The sequence below is a fragment of the Delphinapterus leucas genome, chromosome 9, assembly GCF_059928025.1.
Source record: "Delphinapterus leucas isolate spDelLeu-1000000601 "Yukka" chromosome 9, BTC_Dleu_Yukka2, whole genome shotgun sequence".
Taxonomy (NCBI): Eukaryota; Metazoa; Chordata; class Mammalia; order Artiodactyla; family Monodontidae; genus Delphinapterus; species Delphinapterus leucas.
In genome coordinates this window covers 90463039-90484336 of record NC_143137.1, presented here as the reverse complement: position 1 = coordinate 90484336, position 21298 = coordinate 90463039, and the positions used below count along the sequence as shown (strand labels likewise).

The window sequence follows — 21298 nt, the reverse complement described above, 5'->3', positions numbered from 1 at the left end:
AGGGTTCCCTTTTTTCCACACCCTCTCCAGCATTTGTTATTTGTAGACTTTTTAATGATGGCCATTCTGACCAGTGTGAGGTGGTACCTCATTGTAGTTTTGGTTTGTGTTTCTCTAATAATTAGCGATGTTGAGCATCTTTTCATGTGCCTGTTGGCCATCTGTATGTCTTCTTTGGAGAAATGTCCATTTAGGTCTTCTGCCCATTTTCTTTTTTTTCCTTCACAAGAATTTATTTGATGAAAATGCTCCAAGAAATGCATAAAAATCTATGCATTTTCTTTATTTTTTCCCAATCCTAATATATATATATATTTTTTAACATCTTTATTGGAGTATAATTGGTTTACAATGGTGTGTTAGTTTCTGCTTTATAACAAAGTGAATCAGTTATACATATACATATGTTCCCATATCTCCTCCCTCTTGCGTCTCCCTCCCTCCCACCCTCCCCATCCCACCCCTCTAGGTGGTCACAAAGCACCGAGCTGATCTCCCTGTGCTATGCGGCTGCTTCCCCCTAGCTATCTGTTTTACATTTGGTATTGTATATATATATGCCTGTTTTTTTATTGGATTGTTTGGTTTCTTGTTATTGAGTTGTATGAGATGTTTGTATATTTTGGAAATGAAGCCCTTGTCCGTCAAATCATTTGCAGATATTTTCTCCCAGTCTGTGGGTTATCTTTTCATTTTGTTTATGGTTTCCTTTGCTGTGCAAAAGCTTGTAAGTTTGATTAGGTCCCATTCATTTATTTTTGCTTTTATTTCTATTGCCTTGGGAGACTGACCTAAGAAAACGTTGGTATGATTTATGTCAGAGAATGTTTTGCCTATGTTCTTTTCTAGGAGTTCTGTGGTGTCGTGTCTTATATTTGAAAGTCCACAAACTTTAATCCTAGTTTTGAAAAGAAATGTTTTAGCCCTATAAATTTTTTTCTCTTATATTAAAACTTTACGCTATATTGAATGTTAGCCTATATTGAAATTCCTCAAAGTCATTAAAATGGAACAGATTTCTGAGATCGTAACTTGTAGCCGATTTTCTGCTATTTGGAAACATGCTGACAAAAATAACTACTTTCGATTAAGGTACATGCTGGGAGATGGATCATAGGAAGTCAGCAGAGTGGATGTTTTTTCAATGTGGCTCTCATAACTTGGGGTCCATCACAGATTCACTTATTTATTTAAAAATATTCACAGAGTGCCTACTGGGTACTCTAGGTAGTGAACAAATAAGGCAAGGCCCCCAACCTATGGAGTTTGTGTTCTAGTGTCTTTCATTCCATGCCTCAGCAATAGTTACAGGATTTAGAGGAGGGCTGTTCGATACTTTCTGCAGAAATGGAAACATTCTACATCTGCACTGTCCAGTTCGGGGGCCACCAGCCATATGTAGCCACTGAGCACTTGCACTGTGGCTCGTGCATGTGAGCCAAACAATTGTTTATTTCATTTAATCCATTTACGTTTAAATAGCACATGTGGTTAGTAGCTACCATATCGGACAGTGCAGATTTAGAATCTGGGTTGGTTCTAGGAGGAGGGATCTTTGAATCTCTGTTTGAAATCGGTTTCCAAAAGATATCAATCCGAAGAAATGTCAGATGTAATGGATTTATGATTGTGGTCACCTCAATGTAGCCACATACGGTAACTCTTTCCTCCTTTCCATTCCTTTATAAATGTGCTTTTGTGGCTTAAAAAAAAAAAATGCCTTTGGATTTTTGCCCCATTCAAATACTCAATTTTCCAAATGGAATTGCTACTTTAAAAACCAGGGAGAGGGCTTCCCTGGTGGTGCAGTGGTTGAGAGTCCGCCTGCCGTTGCAGGGGACACGGGTTCGTGCCCTGGTCTGGGAGGATCCCACATGCCGCGGAGCGGCTGGGCCCGTGAGCCATGGCCGCTGAGCCTGCGCGTCCGAAGCCTGGGCTCCGCGACGGGAGAGGCCACAGCAGTGAGAGGCCCGCGTACCACAAAAAAAACAAAAAAAAAAACCAGGGAGAAATGTTGGCTCTTAGAAAAACTGTCTTAGAGAGCCTCTATTCCTGTGCCCCTCTAATATTTTAATAATCTTACTTTATAAAAATGTTTTCATCTTTCACAGAGGAAACTTTGCAAACAGTCCACTCAGGCCACAGATCCCACGAGTGCTCCTGGGGACGAGCAGGTAATAAGGGGGAGCCTTGGCCTCCAGCTGGTGAAGCACACAGAGCTCCCGCAGGGGTTTCTGCAGAGGCCTTTGGACCAAAGGGAATGTGCCAGACAGGTGGCGTCTATTGGAGGAGCCCAGTGTGTTCAGCAGCTTTTATTTCTAGTCGGCATTAGCTTCACGCAAGCTGGCCGAAGGCGTTTTCAAATCCCTTGCTCCTTGCAGTCAAGCCAATGGCATCGGTTCGTGATCCCCTGACCTTTTGGAAATTGCTGTAACTTCAGTAGCTCTTCCCATCCTTCATCCTCAGGCTTAATCAAAAACCTATTCATTGGAAGTGCATGTAGTATCAGAATTTTTTTTTTTTTAGTTAAGACAAAGTGAATTTAATGTTCTCTGTTTTTTAAAAGACTTTTTTAAAGAGCAATTTTAGGTTCACAGCAAAAGTGAGAGGAAGATACAGATATTTCCCATATACCCCCAGACCCCACCATGGCCTCCCCCATTATCAACATCCCCAGAAGAGTGGTACACTTGTTACAATCATGAACCTATATTGATACGTCATAATCACCGAAGTTCATATTACATTAGGGTTGACACTTGGTGTTGTCCATTCTATGGGTTTAGACAAATGAATAATGACATGTATCCATAATTATAGTATCATGCAGAGTATTTCCACTACCCTAAAAATCCTCTGTGCTTTGCCTTTTCGTCCTTATCCACCACCTAACCCCTGGCAACAACTGATATTTTTATTGTCTCCATAGTTTTGCCTTTTCAGAGTGTGAAAAGGAATCATGCAACATGTAGCCTTTTCGGATTGGCTTCTTTCATTTAGTAGTAAAAGCATTTAAGGTTCCTCCACATCTTTTTATGGCTCAACACTCATTTCTTTTTAGTGCTGAATAATATCCAGTTGTCTGGATATACCATGGTTTCTTTATCCATTCGCCTACTGATAGACATCTTGGTTACTTCTAAGTTGGCAATTATGAATAAAGTCGCTAAAAACACCCGTGTGCAGGTTTTTATGTGGGCATGTTTTGAACTTCTTTGGGTAAATACCAAAGAGCGATCCGCCCACCCACCCCTTTTTTGATAACAGAACAGTTTTCCTTATGTAATGGAAGACAGCACACCCAGGCTGGGTTTCACCGAGAAAAAGTGTGATCATGGGCCTTCTTAGAGAATCTGTGACACGCCCGAACCACCCTGGGGTGGGGGGTGGGGGGCAGTAGCAGCCGTCACAAGTGTGTCCTCCATTAGATCCATATTCTTCACTCACATAGGTAAAGAAACCAGATGGGAGCAACTCACACTTGCAGTAAAAGTGTCACCTAATAATGTCCATATAAAAAACGAGAGCTGGGAATTCCCTGGCTGTCCAGTGGTTAGGACTCCACGCTTCCACTGCAGGGGGGACGGGTTTGATCCCTGGTCGGGGAACTAATCCCGCAAGCCACAGTGGAGTGTCCAAAAACAAAAAACAAAAAAAACCGAGAGCTGATGGGTCAGTGGAATGAAACAAGGTATGCTCTGCTTTAATGGCCATTGCACAGATCTCTGAAATTATCCTGCTTTTATTTATTTATGTATGTATTTATTTGCGGTAGGCGGGCCTCTCACTGTTGTGGCCTCTCCCATTGCGGAGCACAGGCTCCGGACGCGCAGGCCCATCGGCCATGGCTCACGGGCCCAGCCGCTCCGCGGCATGTGGGATCTTCCCGGACCGGGGCACAAACCCGTGTCCCCCGCATCGGCAGGTGGACTCTCAACCACTGCGCCACCAGGGAAGCCCTATCCTGCTTTTTAACATTCACCTTAGAAATGAGAGTTGGGAAGATTCTCAGGGGAGAGGGGAGGACTTTATTCTTGAGCTGGTCATGAGCCAAAGGCCAGGTGACTGACATTCTCCGCTCCTTCTCCCATCCTTTTCAGCATGTGACTGCAACGGGAAAGATTCCCAGAAGCACATCTGTGACCAGGACATGGGCACGTGTCACTGCCGAGAGGGTGTTAGCGGCCCACGATGTGATCGCTGCGCCCAGGGTCACAGCCAGAAATTCCCTGCTTGTCTTCGGTGTCACTTGTGCTTTGATCCATGGGACCACACCATTTCTTCCCTCTCCAAAGCGGTGCAAGGGTTAATTAGGCTGGCTGCTAACATGGAAGATAAAAGAGAGACCCTGCCTGTCTGTGAGGCCGACTTCAAAGGCCTCAGAGAGAACATGTCTGAAATAGAAAGGATTTGGAGACATCCTGTTTTCTCATCTGGGGAATTCTTAAAAGTCAAGGATTATCATGACTCTGTTCGGTAAGGTTAGTGTGCAAGTAATAGATCGCCAAGTTCCTGATTTACCTTAAGTCCTGTGAACTTTAGCAGCCTTCAACTTAGAAATGAACCTTTGTTGATGTTAGGGAAGTAATCATTGTTCCATTAATAACCAGGCTGGGAATCATCGTTGTCTCTTTGTTACCTAGTTAGAATGACATGATTTTGCGAGATGTCATTGATTATAACAAAAAGGCAATCATGAGGTTAATTGAGAAACCCAAACTCAGCAGAGCTGAAAGACAAAATTGGAAGTGGGGAAGTTTCTAATACAAAAATTTTGTTTTGACCATGCTCTCAGGGAAATTTGCTAAATGTTCCCAAATGCTTCAGTTGTTTATAAGCCCACACATTACTGTGAAGTCATATAATGCGTACAGTAATTCTTTCAAGGTGCAATATCATTTTTATTATATATTATTGAGCCCTTCTTTTCATTCATCAAATATTTCTAGAGATTATGGTGATTGCTCTGGACCAGGAGTCAGGAAACCGTAGCCCGCAGGCAGTATCTGACCCATCACATTTTTTTGTAAATAAAGTATTATTGGAACACAGCCACACCCATTATTTACATCCTCTGTGGCTGCTTTCTCTCTACAATGACAGAGTTGAGCGATTGCGACAGGGCCACTATGGTGCCCCCAAGGCCTAAAATATTTACTCTCTGGCCCTTTAGAGAAAAAGTTTGCTGACCTACTCTGGGCAAAACGAGGGTGAGCTGGGTATAGTTTCCACCCCTCTAAGAGTACACAGTCTACTAAGAAACCAAAAAGATTATAGTTCTATAGAAAAATATCCCTCCTTCCCCAGAAAAGCTCCTGGATTAGAGAACAGTTGAAGCTGCAGAGTTTTATGTTACATAAAACACAAGCATAGGGACTTTCCTGGTGGTGCAGTCATTAAGAATCTGCCTGTCAGGGCTTCCCTGGTGGCGCAGTGGTTAAGAATCCACCTGCCAATGCAGGGGACACGTGTTCAAGCCCTGGTCCGGGAAGATCCCACATGCCGTGGAGCAAGTAAGCCCGTGTGCCACAGCTACTGAGCCTGCACTCTAAAGCCCACGAGCCACAACTACTGAAGCCCGTTCACTGCAACTACTGAACCCACATACTGTAACTACTGAAGCCTGCGCAGCTAGAGCCTGCGCTCCGCAACAAGAAAAGCCACTGCAATGAGAAGCCCGCGTACCACAACAAAGGGTAGACCTGGCTCGCCGCAACTAGAGAAAGCCTGAGCACAGCAACGAAGACCCAGTACAGCCAAAAACAAACAAACAAACATACAAAAACCCACAAGCATAAATATAAGGCCATTCGTTATCACCAGACAAAAAATCCTGAAGTATATGGCAACTGCTTAAAAGTTACACAAGGAGGATGATACAACTCACCTGGATAGTTCAGAGGAAGGGCCACCTGCATCATAACCGAAGCTATAGGGCCCAGAGATATCACATAGCCAAGTCAAGTTGGCAGGTGAGGACAGGCACTTCTATGCCCTGGTAAAGACTGTGGCCCCAGGTTTCCAGATCTCCTCATTTTTTAAACAATGTCAGACATCCAGATTTTTATGGAAACGTCCCCACTTTAAAATAGAGGCAGCTAATCCAGTAGTGCTTTCAAAAAGCACTGTAGAGGCCAAAGAAACTTGTCTGAGAATGAGTTGTGGCTCATGGACCACTGGTTTGTGGTTATAAGTTATCATGGCGGATGAAGTGGAACTGAGAAAGCAGAAGGAGCCAATCCACAGTAGATGCTGTAGATAGAGGTAATTGCAAGAGCCCCGAGCAGAACCAGAGAGAAGAAAGCAAGAGGAGCCGGAGTCCCGGGGCCAGGCCTGAAGCCATGAGGAAAGCCTGCCCCATCTTGGTCCACCTGCTAAACTCCTATTTCTCTACAACAAGCACCCAGACACCGCCCCGTCACTGAAGCCTTCCCTGACCTCCTGAGAGAGGATGTGTTTCCTTCTGCATCTTCCCACGTCTTTTCGGCTCAGCCATTGCCTCACTGAGGGACTCCTCTGGGCAAAGCTGCCTTCTCTGTACCTTTCTTCAGGCCTGGTTTAGTTAAGTAATAAATGTTTGTTGGGTAAATTACAAATCAAAGGGGAAGGGGAGGACAGAGAAGCCAAGATATCATAAGCATAGATTGAGAAGTCAAACTACTGTGGTTCAAATCCACCTGCTGCTGTGTGGCCTCAGAAGTTACTTAACTTCTCCAAGCTTCAGTTTGTTCATCAAAAGCAGGGTTAAAGTCTCTGTTTCATGGGATTCTTGTGAGAATCACTCAAGACAAGCCACTTTGCATGGTGTCTGGCACATAGTGAGTGCTTTAAGAGTACCAGCTATAATAATAGTATGTACTGTTATTGTTATTAGCCAGAAGAATTAAAGTGCTGACAGTTGGAGCTTGAAGGAAGAGTCTGTAGATTAGAAGGGAGAGTGAGAGCAGAAAATGCTAGGAAGCATTGGTTAATACTTTGCAGTCATACCAAGATAAATTAGTCCCGTAAATTTGTATTGTAGCTTCCCTGAACTGTACTCTTCAAGATTTGTACCTCAGTTCCCCTTCATGAGGCATATTCTAATTATTCACCTGAACCAACTGTGTTTGCTGAACCCAGCCAACTGAAGTGGGACAAAGGTGACACCATCAAAGGTGATGTAGAAAGAACACACCCGAATGTACACTCACCAGCAAGGAAAGCTGTCACGTGTGGAAATTCAAAGTTTAAGACACTGTACAGAAGTAACAGTAAAAGGAACCTTGCTGGAAGCAGATTTATTCTAAATGAGGTACTGATTTTTATCCTTGTCTGTGTGAGGGATTCTGTTAAAAGCCTAATATAGGTTGGCTCCCTTAGACTGATTTAAATGAACCACGTCTGAATACGTGTTTTTGAAAACCAAAGTAAAGGGAGACAGTATAAACAGCTGAAATTGAAAGATTCAAAAACCTTTATGCTACAAAACCATTTTAAATGGGTGCTGAAATACTCTAGGAAGCGGAATTAACAAGAAAGAGATAAGCGTAAACAATCGTAAACTGTCAAATGAAAATTTGGAGGGGGGGAAATCCATCCTAAGTATGAGGATACCTAATAATGAGGGCAATCTTTTCATTATTATTATTTTATTTATTTATTTATTTTTTGGCTGTGTTGGGTCTTTGTTGCTGCGTGTGGGCTTTCTCTAGTTGTGGCGAGCAGTGGCTACTCTTTGGTGCGGTGCGTGGGCTTCTCATTGTGGTGGCTTCTCTTGTTGCAGAGTACGGGCTCTAGGCGTGAGGGCTTCAGCAGTTGTGGCACGTGGGCTCAGTAGTTGTGGCACATGGACTCAGTAGTCGTGGCGCACAGGCTTAGTTGCTCTGTGGCATGTGGGATCTTCCCAGACCAAGGATCGAACCAGTGTCCCCTGCGTTGGCAGGCGGATTCTTTTTTTTTTTTTTTTGCGGTACACGGGCCTCTCACTGCTGTGGCCTCTCCCCTTGCGGAGCACAGGCTCCGGACGCGCAGGCTCAACGGCCATGGCTCACAGGCCCAGCCGCTCCGCGGCACGTGGGATCCTCCCGGACCGGGGCACGAACCCATGTCCCCTGCATCGTCAGGTGGACTCTCAACCACTGCGCCACCAGGGAAGCTCGGCAGGCGGATTCTTAACCATTGTGCCACCAAGGGAAGTCCAAGGGCAATTTCTTTACTTGTGTTTTTTTCACAATCTGTCGAATGTAATATAAGCTTAGCTACATTTACTCTCATTTTCTCCTATAGGAAAGAAATCATTCAACTAAGTGACCAGAGGAAAACAGTGTATGAATTTCAATATCTGAAAGAAAGAAGAGGAAGAACGAGGAATAAAGTGAACCTCTTACTTGAAGATCTTCAAGAAGAAATTGATTTGCACTCCCGTGCCCGTAATGCAAGCATCATGGGTAAGAGAGAAAATGCACCTCAAATGTCTGTTTCTGGACAGGAGTTGATAAAATCCATAGTGCATTCCATTAGTGAATCTCCCTGTGCTTATTGCCACAGCACCTGAGCACTTTAGAACGTGAAAACACACCCATTAAAGGTATTATTTGTGCATGAGTATTTCAACTTTTTAAAACGTTGCAGAGACGGATAGCATTTGCACAAAATAATGCTAACAATCTGCGATACTAAACAAACACTGAAACCCAAAGTATTGTGATGCCAAACCATGCTAGGGTCTCGTTTAATCAGCAGCTTGGAAATTCTATTATGGCCATAAGGAAATGAGAGAGCCATGTTTCTGTGCCTTCCTGAGTATAAGCCACTCCATTTCCAGCAACCACAAATGCAAAGGAATATGAGGCAAAAGGGACCTAAACAATTTCTCTTAAGAACTTTGTAGGAATTTGGAGACGTGTAACATACTAGAAGCCTGTAATTCATATTGCATAATTCTTAAAAATGAACGGGAATTATGCCAAAATCAACTTGGAGGAGAAATGGAACTCTAAAGCAGAACTTGCATTAGCTCATCTGCTGATCTCCCATGAGATCCTTGTTATGTTTGGAAATGGACAGACAGCTTGTTAGTACCAGGAGAGGCAGCTCCGAACTTATTCACACCAAACCCATCTAGTTGAGCGGTATAAGGGAAAATATACGTGAAACCTATCTCAAGGCACAAACATTGTCTGCTTTTCCTCATCCTATGTCTATGGTCCTGTTTGTCATCTGATCTTGAGCTAAAAGAGAAAAAAACAGATGGCAATTATGACCCTAAAGGAAGGCCTAAATTTGATGAAATCACTGTTGATGACGCTCAATAAATGCTACATAAAGAGTAAGGAATTTGTTCCGATTCCTAATCTGGAAGAAGGTGCCCACTGAAGGAACTGAAAATCCGTCAGCAGTCACCCAGGCCAGGTAGAAGAGAGCAAAACTGCCCCACGCTGATTCTCTCAAACTTGCAGTCCAACAGCAATTACTGGGCTTTTTGTCGATGCCTGACACTGTGCTGAACAGCAGAGACGGGCAGTAAGTCTCACCCTTAAGTCATCCCAGTCTTGTGGGGGGAAGACAGACGTATAAACAATGCCCAAACAATGAAAAGACTCTATCAGAACATTTTCAAGCTACTTCGGGAGCAGAGTAGAGAGAATGGAGTTCTTCCTGGGTCTATTAGAAAAGGCCTCTCAGAATAAAGATAAATTTGCCAGATAAATCAAGGCAGAAAATCATTCCAAGCAATAGAAACATGGCTTTTTGTTCGTTTGTGTGTGTGTGAGATGGGGGGGGGCGGGGGTAGGCGGTTCATAATAAATGAAAATCACAATATAGTGAGTCCGTTAGTGTAAAAACCAGGAATGTTGAAAAGATAAAGTGTGGTTGTCATGCCTGGATTATGACTACATAAGAGTAAAGATCAGAACCCTGGGCCTTTGGTTCCTAGAAGAGTTTAAAGCCCTAAGATACTCTCATTTACATTAAAACATCCCTCATTACTATCAGGGACTTGTGTTTTCATTACAATATGGAAAATACAGAGAAGTGTTTAAGAACACAGGTTCTAGAGTCCAACTACCTGGCTTCAAATCCTGGCTTCACATCATACTGTCAGTGAGACCTTGCTATCATCAGAGCCTCCTTTTCTCACTGGTAAAACCGGTGGTGGTCGTGCTAACCAGCTTGACAGTGTTTTGTGGAGATCAAGGATGAGAACTGATGAGAAGGCCAGGTGTATAGAAAGCACTCAGCGCGTTAGCTGTTGTCGTCAGCCTCAACATCAGAGGTCAGCAAACTACAGTCTGCCCGCAAATGCTACCCACAGCCTGGTTTTGTAAATGAAGTTTCATTAGGGGACCACCACCTCGCCTATTTATTTATGTGGTGTCTGTGGCTACTGTCACTCTACAGTGGCAGTGCTGAGTAGTTGTGACAGCAATGTGATGGCAGGTAAGCCTAAAACATGTATTCTCTGGCCTTTTGTAGAATGACTTTGTCAACTCCTGCTCTATACAGTGAGGTGAACTTAGTTGTTTCATCATATTAGATTCATATGGGTGGTCAAAGTTAATACCTTACATTTGGGGAACACTTCACAGAGGGTCTTTATATCATCTCACTTAATCTCCACAAATGATCATCACCAGTTCACAGATAAGGAAACACAATCTAAGAGACTTAACAGATTTGCTCGAGGCCATACCCAGACAGTAAAGGGAGAAGCCAGCAATCAAACGCATGTCTGCAAACTTAAGCCTCAGTGCTCTGTAGCTATTACATGTATATCTATGATGCGACATCTGCAAGTTTGAGAAAATCAGCATAGGGGCACTTTTGCTTTCTTCTGCCTGTCTTGGGTGACTGCTGACAGATTTTCAGTTCTTTCAGTGGGCACCTTCTTCCAGATTAGGAATGAGAACAAATTCCTTACTCTTTATTTATTTTATTTATTTATTTTTTTTGCGGTACGTGGGCCTCTCACTGCTGTGGCCCGTTGCGGAGCACAGGCTCTGGATGCACAGGCTCAGCGGCCATGGCTCACAGGCCCAGCCGCTCCATGGCATGTGGGATCTTCCCGGACCGGGACACGAACCCGTGTCCCCTGCATCGGCAGGTGGACTCTCAACCACTGCGCCACCGGGGAAGCCCAATTCCTTACTCTTTACTTCCCTGTTAAGTGCAAATTCAAGGGAGAGGATGTTGAATTTTTGTATTGATCATTGAGACCAAGACAGTCTAGTCAAATTGGGGAATGATTATCTCGATAACCCATGTATAATATCATTTGTTTTCACAAAATTTATCTTACCTCAATTTGTGTTGATGTAGATTCCTCAAAGAGCATCAGGAAGTATTACCAGAGCTCTATCTGCTGAAAAGAAAACTAATGAAACTACTTCCATCATAGATAACTCTGAAAAAAAACAGGAATGACTTACTTACCATCTTAGATACACTAACCTCAAAAGAAAACTTGTCATTGGAGAAATTAAAGCAGATCCAGATACCAGATATTCAAACATTGCATGAAAAGGTAAATATTCATGACAGTATAGTCAAAGTGTTTGTGGTTTCTACTTGATATACAGACCTCTTCGATTGTATTTCCCTGTCTTACATTTTATTTTTTTATTTATATTTTATAAGTGTAGAAAGTATCTATAAATAATATATATTTAATCTGAAAATAATATAAATATTTATATTTTATTTTTTATTTCTTAAAGTTTGAGAAAAATCAAAGAGTAAAGATTGTGGCTTGATTTTATTATCTTATGCTATTTACTTTTTCTCAACTGGTACAGATTATGGACATTTACTTCTCCTGCCTCATAAGTAAAAGGTACTTTTTATTTTTTAAAAAAAATGAAATTAACATGGAAATGCTAGACATGTGACTATTTCCCCCAAAACTATAAGTGTAAAAGCGACATTGATTGGCCCAAATGCTGATAACAAATAAGTTAGATATTTATTCACTTAACTAGGAAATACTTAATCAGTCATATCCATGTACTAAGTGTGAGCAACTATTGAAGAAACACATATGAATAGAGCAGTGTCTTGCCTTGGTGAGCCTGGAGGATGTCAGAAAAAGCTCTGCCAACAAGCTGCTTTTTCTTTTTAATTTTAAAAAAATTTTCGCCTGCATTGGGTCTTCATTGTTGCATGCGGGCCTTCTCTAGTCGTGGCGAGCAGGGGCTACTCTTCGTTGCAGTGCATGGGCTTCTCATTGCGTGGCTTCTCTTGTTGCAGAGCTCGGGCTCTAGGTGCACGAGCTTCAGTAGTTGTGGCACGCGGGCTTCAGTAGTTGTGGCTCACGGGCTCTAGAGCACAGGCTCAGTAGTTGTGGCACACGGGCTTAGTTGCTCCGTGGCATGTGGGATCTTCCCGGACCAGGGATCGAACCTGTGTCCCCTGCACTGCTGACAGATGGATTCTTAACCACTGCACCACCAGGGAAGCCCCAACAAGTTGCTTTTTAACATAGATACTTTCTCCTGTCAGGTGTATGGAGGAGGGAACATGCCCTGTGTGCTCTTGTCCTGTGGTGGCCCGAGCTGTCCCGGCTCCTGACCCTCTCGAGGAACACCCTCCACAAAGCTCAGGAAGCAGAGTTCGTGATTCGCAATTTGAACAGCCAAGTTCAAGGGTTGAAAAATCAGGTAAACGATGTCTTCTCATGCTTTATTTGTAAAATTAATAGCAATTAGAAAAGCAAACTATTTGAAATTTTTTAAATTTCCATTTAACTTCTAAGTAATAAGGGTAGATTCTAGATGTTAGGTGTTCTTGTGCCTGACAATATAGAATAAAAATATAGATGTGGATATGAATGGTGATTTAGAAGTAGCTGTGAATATTGATATATTTTCTCATATATTTTCTCATATATATGTATAGTGTGTATGCGTGTATATGGTGAGAAAGAAGAGAAAAACCTCAAAGTATATGTTTGTAGGACATATACAGACTTGTGTGGATAGGTTTCCTTTATAGCAAACACTGCACAGAAATGTGTAAACTCCTAGCCTTGAAGGTTTCAAACTATAGAGCTGTCAAAGTAAAGAATATTTTTCATAAATTCAAGGGCATGTTTGAAATTCTACTAAATAGACAAATTTTGATGTTAGAATTTAATTTAATATTAGAAAATATTTTAAGGGGAATATACTCTTAATGCCTTGAACTCGTTCCTATGTTGATAGACACGATAAAGTTGTTTTAATATTCAAGTACCTGATAATGGAATCTCTAATAATTTTAAATGGTTTCATTTACTTTTCTGGTCATATTAATAAATGAGGATAATTTTTAATTACCTATCTTTCTTTAGGGTTTTTTGGTGAATACATTATATTTATCTGGAAAGGATGAATACAATTTTAGGTGTTTTGTGAATACATTGTGTTCAGCTTAAAAAACAATATGATGATGTGCTCCCTAGTTTGCTTTTTTTTGGGGGGGGCAGTATACATAGAGCCTTTGATGAAGAAAAAAGAGCTGAATTTTTTACCAATATAAGGTAAATATTATATCAGTTAGCATTGTTGTTTTCAAGCAACAGAAACCAACCCCTCACCAAAAAGGAAGACATCTGGGTCTCAGAAGTGAGAGGAGAATAGAGAGCCAGCCTTGGGAATGGGGTGAGAACCACAGCGATGAGACACACTCCTGCACATGCGCACACGCAGAGCACCAGTTTGCTCCGTGAGCCTCGCCTCCATGCATCCGAACCCCGGCTGGTCCTACGTGCTTGCTCCACAGGCTCCGGATCCAAGTTCCAGAGCGAGTCTCTGATTAAGTTAGAGAACATCCCCACACATCCTAAATGTTGAAAAATTTTTTTTACATAGTCATAATTCTATATTGCCACCTAGTTTTTCACTTGTATGTTATTCTTCATTGCTTTAACAAATATTCATTGAGTACCTGCTGCGTGCTGGGCATTTATCTAGATGCTGGGAATACAGCAGTGAACAAACGCAAATCCTGGTCCTGCATCCCTGTGGTTAAAACAATCCTTAATGGTTTAATGTAATTTTAAACTACTATATTGCCCCTTCTCAAAAACCAGAAATCTCACACCATTTAAATAAGCCCCGTGTTAAGCTATTACTTTTAAAAGATAACCCCTGAAGTGTATAATAGCAGAATCTGGCTTAATCAGCACATAAATGGAGAACTGGAAAAGGATGGGGGTTGTCATGTTGATAAAATGATGTGCTATTTTCCTCTTGATTAGAAGGGGGAAACATGCCAGAAGAGATTATGAGAGAATTCTCAGGAGTCATGACAGAGGATGGATTGCAGAGAGATGTTTTAAGAGTGAAGTAATTTAGCAATCTTTCTTTCTGAATATGGCATCAACTAATGTACACTGAGATTTCATGTGTATAATTTGGTGCTTCCTGTCCAGAGTATTTATTTCTGGAATTCTCATCTTACTTCTATGCATTCTTACTCACTGCTTCTCCCTTTTATTTTTTTATTGAAATATAATTGACATAGAACGTTGTATTAGTTTTAGGTATACAACATAATGATTTGATATATGTATGTATTGCAAAATGATTAGCACAATAAATTTAGTTAACATTCATCACCACACATAGTTACATTTTGTTTCTTGTGATGAGAAGTTTTAAGATCTTTCTTAGCAACTGTTATCCATTTTAAAGTTTAAAAAGTTCTAGAGAATTAAGGAACAACTCCAGAAACTTAAATTACATATTTTTAATCATGTAAATATTTCTTTTTGTTTCATCATTTGCCAATGACTACCATTAAATCCTTTTCCACAAAATCTGTGTGGCTTAAATTAGGCTGCCTATTTTTGTGGGGAAATAAAGTGAGATTTTCTTTTTTCCTTAACTATGTTTGATCCTAATTAGCCTTGCTTCTGTCACAGTTGATTCGTTGAATACAGCTCAACTTGCGGATGATATTGTCCTATTTCTCTTTGTTTTTTCTCTTTCTCTCATTTGTTGGAATCCCAAGAAAAAGTCCGTGACCTTTCTCAAAGCACACAGTTAAGAATTTGCACTTCTAGGTTGTAAACATTTTAGTTCTGTCATTCCTCCACCAAGTGTACACAGTATCTGGAATTTTATCTTTGTAGCCTGCTCTGAGTTCAAACTCGTTTATTAAAAGGAAGAATGCTTTCTTTTTACTCTCAAAGAAAGTACATTATCTGAATCAGAAGAATGTTTAAAAGAGTATTTTAACTTATATTAAACTTATTATTTAAACTTAATATTTTAACTTGTATTAAAGAATATGTTCTCAACTTACTAAACATAATGATCACTGTAAGTTCTGTGACATTTGCTGATATGATAGAATGCTGACATGTCATTAAAACAGAATTTGTGTTTTCGATTTGTATCACGAAGTCATTAGTCCTACACCAATAATTGTTTTCAAATAACAATTTTGATCACTAATAATGTTTTAAGAGATAAGTTCACATTATTAAGAAAATGTGTTAATGAAAACAGATAATATCAACTTTTAAAAGAGTCCTTTAACATGAATCTATTGTTTAATCATGTAGACTTCTGTTATATTTTTAGTGACCTCTATTTGGTCCAGCTAAGTAAGGAAACGTCACAGAATGTGCCTAATTGTTATGTTTGCCTCGTTTTTTTCTTATTCCAGATCAAAAATATAAGTAAACTGGCAGAAGTCTCCAAAAACAATGCCTTACAGCTAAGTGAGAAACTGAGGAATATGAAAAATCAAAGTGTATCTGAAGAAGAAAAAATGAGTCTTTTAATCAAGAAACTGAAAATGTTCTTGTTAGGTAATTTTTTTTTTAATATTAGGACTGGGGCTTCCCTGGTGGCGCAGTGGTTGAGAGTCCGCCTGCCGATGCAGGGGACACGGGTTCATGCCCTGGTCCGGGAGGATGCCACATGCCGTGGAGCGGCTGGACCCGTGAGCCATGGCCACTGAGCCTGCACGTCCAGAGCCTGTGCTCTGCAACGGGAGAGGCCACAGCAGTGAGAGGCCCGCGTACCACAAAAAAAAATTAAAAAAAAAAATATTAGGACTAGTTTCTGTCCCTCCCACACTCTTCCTCTTCTTCTCTCTCCCCGTCCTCCTCCTTTTTCTTCCTTTTTTAATTTATACTCAAACATCACAACCAACTCCAAATTACGTTAACTGAAAATGACATGGCTAAATCAGAAACATGATATACTCCTTGATTTTAAATTTCTTCATGGAAACAATTCCAAAATATTAACTCTGTATCAAAAAAAATATGGCTCTCTGTGTAAGATTAGTTTAGTAATAAATCCTAGAATTTAGTTAGAATTCCAAAGAAGTGAACTTGGTCTTTAAAGTTATTTTTTTTAAAACAAGGAAAATCTAACATGAAGACCCTGTCAGATTCCACAACTTTCTCTGCTGATGGAGTGTGTGAGATCAAGGTACGCCAGCTGTTGGTTAGTATATCAAATACTGAAGTGAGGTGGCGTCTAAAATATTGGTTATTTTAGATAACTATTATTGACTGTTTTCCAAGACTCATGTTGGCTTTCTGTGACCAAAGGGTGAACTATTGGATTCATTATTATTATTAATTATAATTCTGAACTTAGTGTCCTTCATTGTGCCTTATTTTCGGAGAGGTTTGTTTTAAACTCCAGAGAACTATTAGTTAAAGATAAAAATCAAATAGTACAGCTGGAAATTGATGGGAAATCTCGCTCTCGGTAAATAATGTCGTTTGGGTACAACACTACGTGGAATTGATCTGAGGAGGCTTTCTTTCCTATAGCCATCTTCCAAATTCAATAATTTAATATTCTCCACATGAATTAATAGACAGTTGGGATGTCGGTTACAATCTTTGCAATCACTTTATTAAACCTGTTTATTTGTAAGAGACCCCTGTGGCCAAGTATTCTTTCCATCTCACTGTTTCTAGAAATTGTATTAGCAGCTTTAGTCCTGATTTTCAAAATTAGAAAAAAATAGTAAAAATGATCAGTAAAAATGATCAGTAAAAATGACCAAAATAAGCAGTAAAAATGATTGGGTGTGGGATCAGTCAACTGGACATTTTGTTTGTTCAAAAGCAAGTTTTCAGTGAGCGAGCTAGACGGACTGATATTAACTAGACACAAATCCAGGAACTGTGTGAGGAACACGGTAGCTCTTTCTGCAGATACAAGTCAATTCAGACGCCAAAACTAAAACGAAATCAGAGCTGCCACAGCGTCCTCAGTTCCAGCAACGGTCACAGAGCCTACTCCTATACTAGTTCTCATTGCTACTAAATAAGTTTCTAATGAAAATGTCACTTTAATTAGCCTAAGGAATTAGGGGAAAAAGACTCAGATTATTACAATAAAAATTAGACTAGACATCAAGAAAAATCCTATTCCATAAGAAGAACTTTCTTGGTCAGGGTCCAAGACTCTTGGTCACCAGGAAGCAGTGCCCTTCACCCACCCAGTTCTTTTGTTTTTCTTGTCTATAAAGCCCAAATAAAATGATCATTACATTTATGGTGGCCACACTATTCAGCTCTTCTTTTACCATCTTAATATTTTCCTTACAGTCTGAATTCCTTATTAACAGAATTATGTGTCACTTCTCCTGAAAGTGAATTTATAATCACTTGAATATGAATTTTTAACCTCACAATAAATGCCAAGAAATGTTTCATGACTGAATACGGGGTTAAATTCAATTCACTTTTTATTAGAACTTTTTTTTAACAAAGTTACTATTTCTAGAAAGAGCCAACTCCGTGATTCTGTTTAAAATATGGTGTTAACTTATTCATGAAAAATTCTCATCACATTTTTTTCAAAAACATTATAGGAAGTAAAATATTCCTTTTGGGACTTCCCTGGCAGTCCAGTGGTTAGGACTCTGTGCTTTCACTGCCAGGGCCTGGGTTCAATCCCTGGTCGGGGAACTAAGAGCCCACAAGCCGCAGGGTGTGGCCAAAAAAAAAGGAAGTTAAATATTCCTTTTATATATTAAACAAGAATAGCTAAGGCAGAAATGAGTGCAAAGAAGATGTATACTGGGGTCATGTCACTCAAATACTAAAAGCTATCCAGGCCTCCCATTGTCCTTTTTTTTTAAAAAAATATTTATTTACTTATTTATTTAGCTATGCCGGGTTTTAGTTGCGGCACGCATGCGGAATCTAGTTTCCTGACCAGGGATCGAACCGCGGCCCTCCTGCATTGGGAGCGTGGAGTCTTAACCACCGAACCACCAGGGAAGTCCCCACATTGTCTCTTGAATGAAGTCCAGTTTCCTTAGCCTCACATTTAGGGGCCTGTGTGATCTGCTCCCAGCCTTCCTGAACTTCCACTCCTTTTTTTTTTTTTTTTAACTTTTTTAGACACTTTTTTGCTTTTTTAGTTACTATTTTAGACCCCCCCACCCCCCACTGGCCAGCCGGGAGTGATCCACGCACTGTTACCTGTTCCACCCTGAGCTTGGCCTCGGCAGAGAATGCCCTTACCCCTCTTCTCACTGCACGTGTCCACAAATGTAATCTGTGCGGGCCTCCAAGACCGAGTTTAAATGCTGTCTTGAAGTTCTTCCTGAAGTATTTTCTCCTGCCTCTGAACCCCACATCATTCTGGCTTATGTTTATCACTTCTGTTCTTAAGGGACCAGTAATCATCTAAAGTGACTTATAATTCCCCACTTGGTGGTGAACCCCTTGAGGATCAGATCTGTGTCTGATTCATCTCTAACTTCCCCCGTGGCAGTCAGCATCTGTGCCTCGATAAGGAGCCAGAGAGAGACAAAGAGCTATTACCCCACATACCGAGAGTCCATCTTACGCACTTTAGTTCTCAAAGGGGGCCAATTTTATTCTTCTGAAAAGCAGGACATAGATGTATTTAAAGGTTTCTTCCCCCCCGCCCCCGTCCCCGGGCTGCACTTGGCGGCATGCGGGCTCCTAGTTCCCCAATCAGAGATCGAACCCATGACCCCTGCCAGGGAAGCACAGAGTGCCAACCACTGGACCACCAGGGAGTTCCCTAAAAGTTTCTTTATAGTACGTTAATCATACTGTAAATTACTCTGTTTTGTTGCATCCCCTTCTCAAAATAGGCCCTTGAGCAGCAGCATCAGTTATAATTGCCCAATTATGCTGGTGAGCAAAAACTGTGAGCCTTTTTAATGTCATGGAGGATTAGAGTAGAGTTTTGTTGAGTCCAAACCCAGTGCTTCCCCATTGTCTCATTCATGGTATTTGAATCTCTTTTTTCTTTTCTTTTTTTTTTTTTTTTATTGCGGTACGCGGGCCTCTCACTGTTGCGGCCTCTCCCGTTGCGAAGTACAGGCTCCGGACGCGCAGGCTCAGCGGCCATGGCTCACGGGCCCAGCCGCTCCACGGCATGTGGGATCTTCCCGGACGGGGGCGCGAACCCGCGTTCCCTGCATCGGCAGGCGGACTCTTAACCACTGCGCCACCAGGGAAGCCCGAGTCTCTTTTTTTAAATTGAAGTATAGTTGATTTATAATGTTGTTAATTTCTGCTATATAGCTAAGTGATTCAGTTATACATATGTACATTCTTTTTTATATTTTCCATTACGGTTTATCACAGGGTATTGAAGATAGTTCCCTGTGCTATACAGTAGGACCTTGTTGTTTATCCATCCTATATATAATAGTTTGCCATTGTGTTTGAATCTTAATGACATCTAAACATTTTAATTGCTTTTGAATCTGTACTTATAGTAAGCAGTTCTTGTGAGGACATTTTGTAGCACACGCAGTATTCCAAATCTGTCATTTTTCGTTTTTCCAACAAGCATTGAATGAATTCAGCTTTACATGAGCAGCATTTCTTTCAGAGAGAAGGGAAAATTGAGGACGAAGAAGCATCTGTGAGACATATACAATAATCCCTGTATTCTAGGGACACATCATCAAATGCAAATTAACTTAGAATTCATTGTGGTGATATTTACAAGGTAGAATGATAAGGAGACACAATTACCCAAAACCCATCTTCTTATTTAGGAGGATAACGCGCCTCCAGAGGACATAGAGAGGGTTGCAAATCGTGTACTTGACATCCACCTACCAGTAACATCGCAAAATCTGACCCATGAATTTGACAAAATACGGAAACTTTTGCAACTCTGTGAGGACTACAGGACAGAGGAGAACAGGCTACATACAGCAGCAGATGGAGCCCGAAAGGTTTTGGTGAAGGCAAAAGCAGCTTAGTAAGTACAGTATTAATATTCTCCTCCTTCTCTTAACAGGCCATCTGCCAAAAGGCCATCTGAAAAATATTTGCCTAAGGAGCTATAACGTTCAAATGAAATTACCCTCTGATAGTTCGTTGCCCAAAATGAGGGCTAAGCTGTCTGTGGAGGTGCCCCAGAAAGCTGGGAAGCTGGGAGGCATTGTGCAGAGATGCTTGTTTCCCATTTTCCTTAGTCTCTGAATGCCCTTCCAGTGTCTGTTATCTCCTTATACCAATATACACCAATAAATGCCATGTATTAATTATATGCCAATATCTTAACAAGTGCTGGGACTGTCTGTGTATTCTTCCTTTCTTGCATACCTATTTATTTTTTAAAAAGTCTTTATTGGAGTATAATTGCTTTACAATGGTGTGTTAGTTTCTGCTCTATTACAAAGTGAATCAGCTATACATATACGTATATCCCCATACCTCCTCCCTCTTATGTCTCCCTCCCACCCCTCTAGGTGGTCACAAAGCACCGAGCTGATCTCCCTGTGCTATGTGGCTGCTTCCCACTAGCTATCTATTTTACATTTGGTAGTGTCTGTATGTGCATGTCACTCTCTCACTTCGTCCCAGCTTACCCTTCCCCCTCCCTGTGTCCTCAAGTCCATTCTCTACGTCTTGCATACCTACTTTTGTTTCTTTCTGTATTTACTACAATATCAGTACTTCGAAAATCTAGATTAAAGAAAGTATATCACATTAAAAATATGACGGTGAGACAGAGAAGAAATGAACACTAGTGCCCCAGGAGTAATACAGGAGTAGAATGATACATACGGTACACAAAGTCAACCAACTCTTGCTTCCTTTTGCCCTTGTCGACTTAGCCAAGCAAAGAGGAAAAGCCACCTTGATGTTTTTATGATCATGGGGTGCTGTGAATCCAGGTCATAGGGTCAGTGGATGATGGTACCATCATCAACACCCATCACCATTTTTGGACCCCCAGAAGCAGAGTTGATACCTGAGCTGCCTTCGCTGTCTCATCATCCACCTCTACAAGTGAAGTGCATCAGACTCCACTGAAAGCCCAGCCCCTTCTGGTTTTAATATTTCAAACTAGGAAGA

The 21298-nt window shown here is 41.1% G+C and overlaps 1 protein-coding gene across 1 annotated transcript in view; it reads left to right on the top strand.

The window, feature by feature from the left end:
• The window catches only part of LAMB4 (laminin subunit beta 4), a 106716-nt gene that overhangs the window by 70962 nt on the left and 14456 nt on the right, over positions 1 to 21298 (top strand). The window contains 10 exon segments of the mRNA XM_089917096.1: positions 4101 to 4476; positions 8266 to 8426; positions 11299 to 11335; positions 11337 to 11388; positions 11390 to 11503; positions 12478 to 12538; positions 12541 to 12635; positions 15631 to 15770; positions 16255 to 16258; positions 19987 to 20195. Coding sequence (XP_089773222.1) covers positions 4101 to 4476; positions 8266 to 8426; positions 11299 to 11335; positions 11337 to 11388; positions 11390 to 11503; positions 12478 to 12538; positions 12541 to 12635; positions 15631 to 15770; positions 16255 to 16258; positions 19987 to 20195 — 1249 coding nt within the window.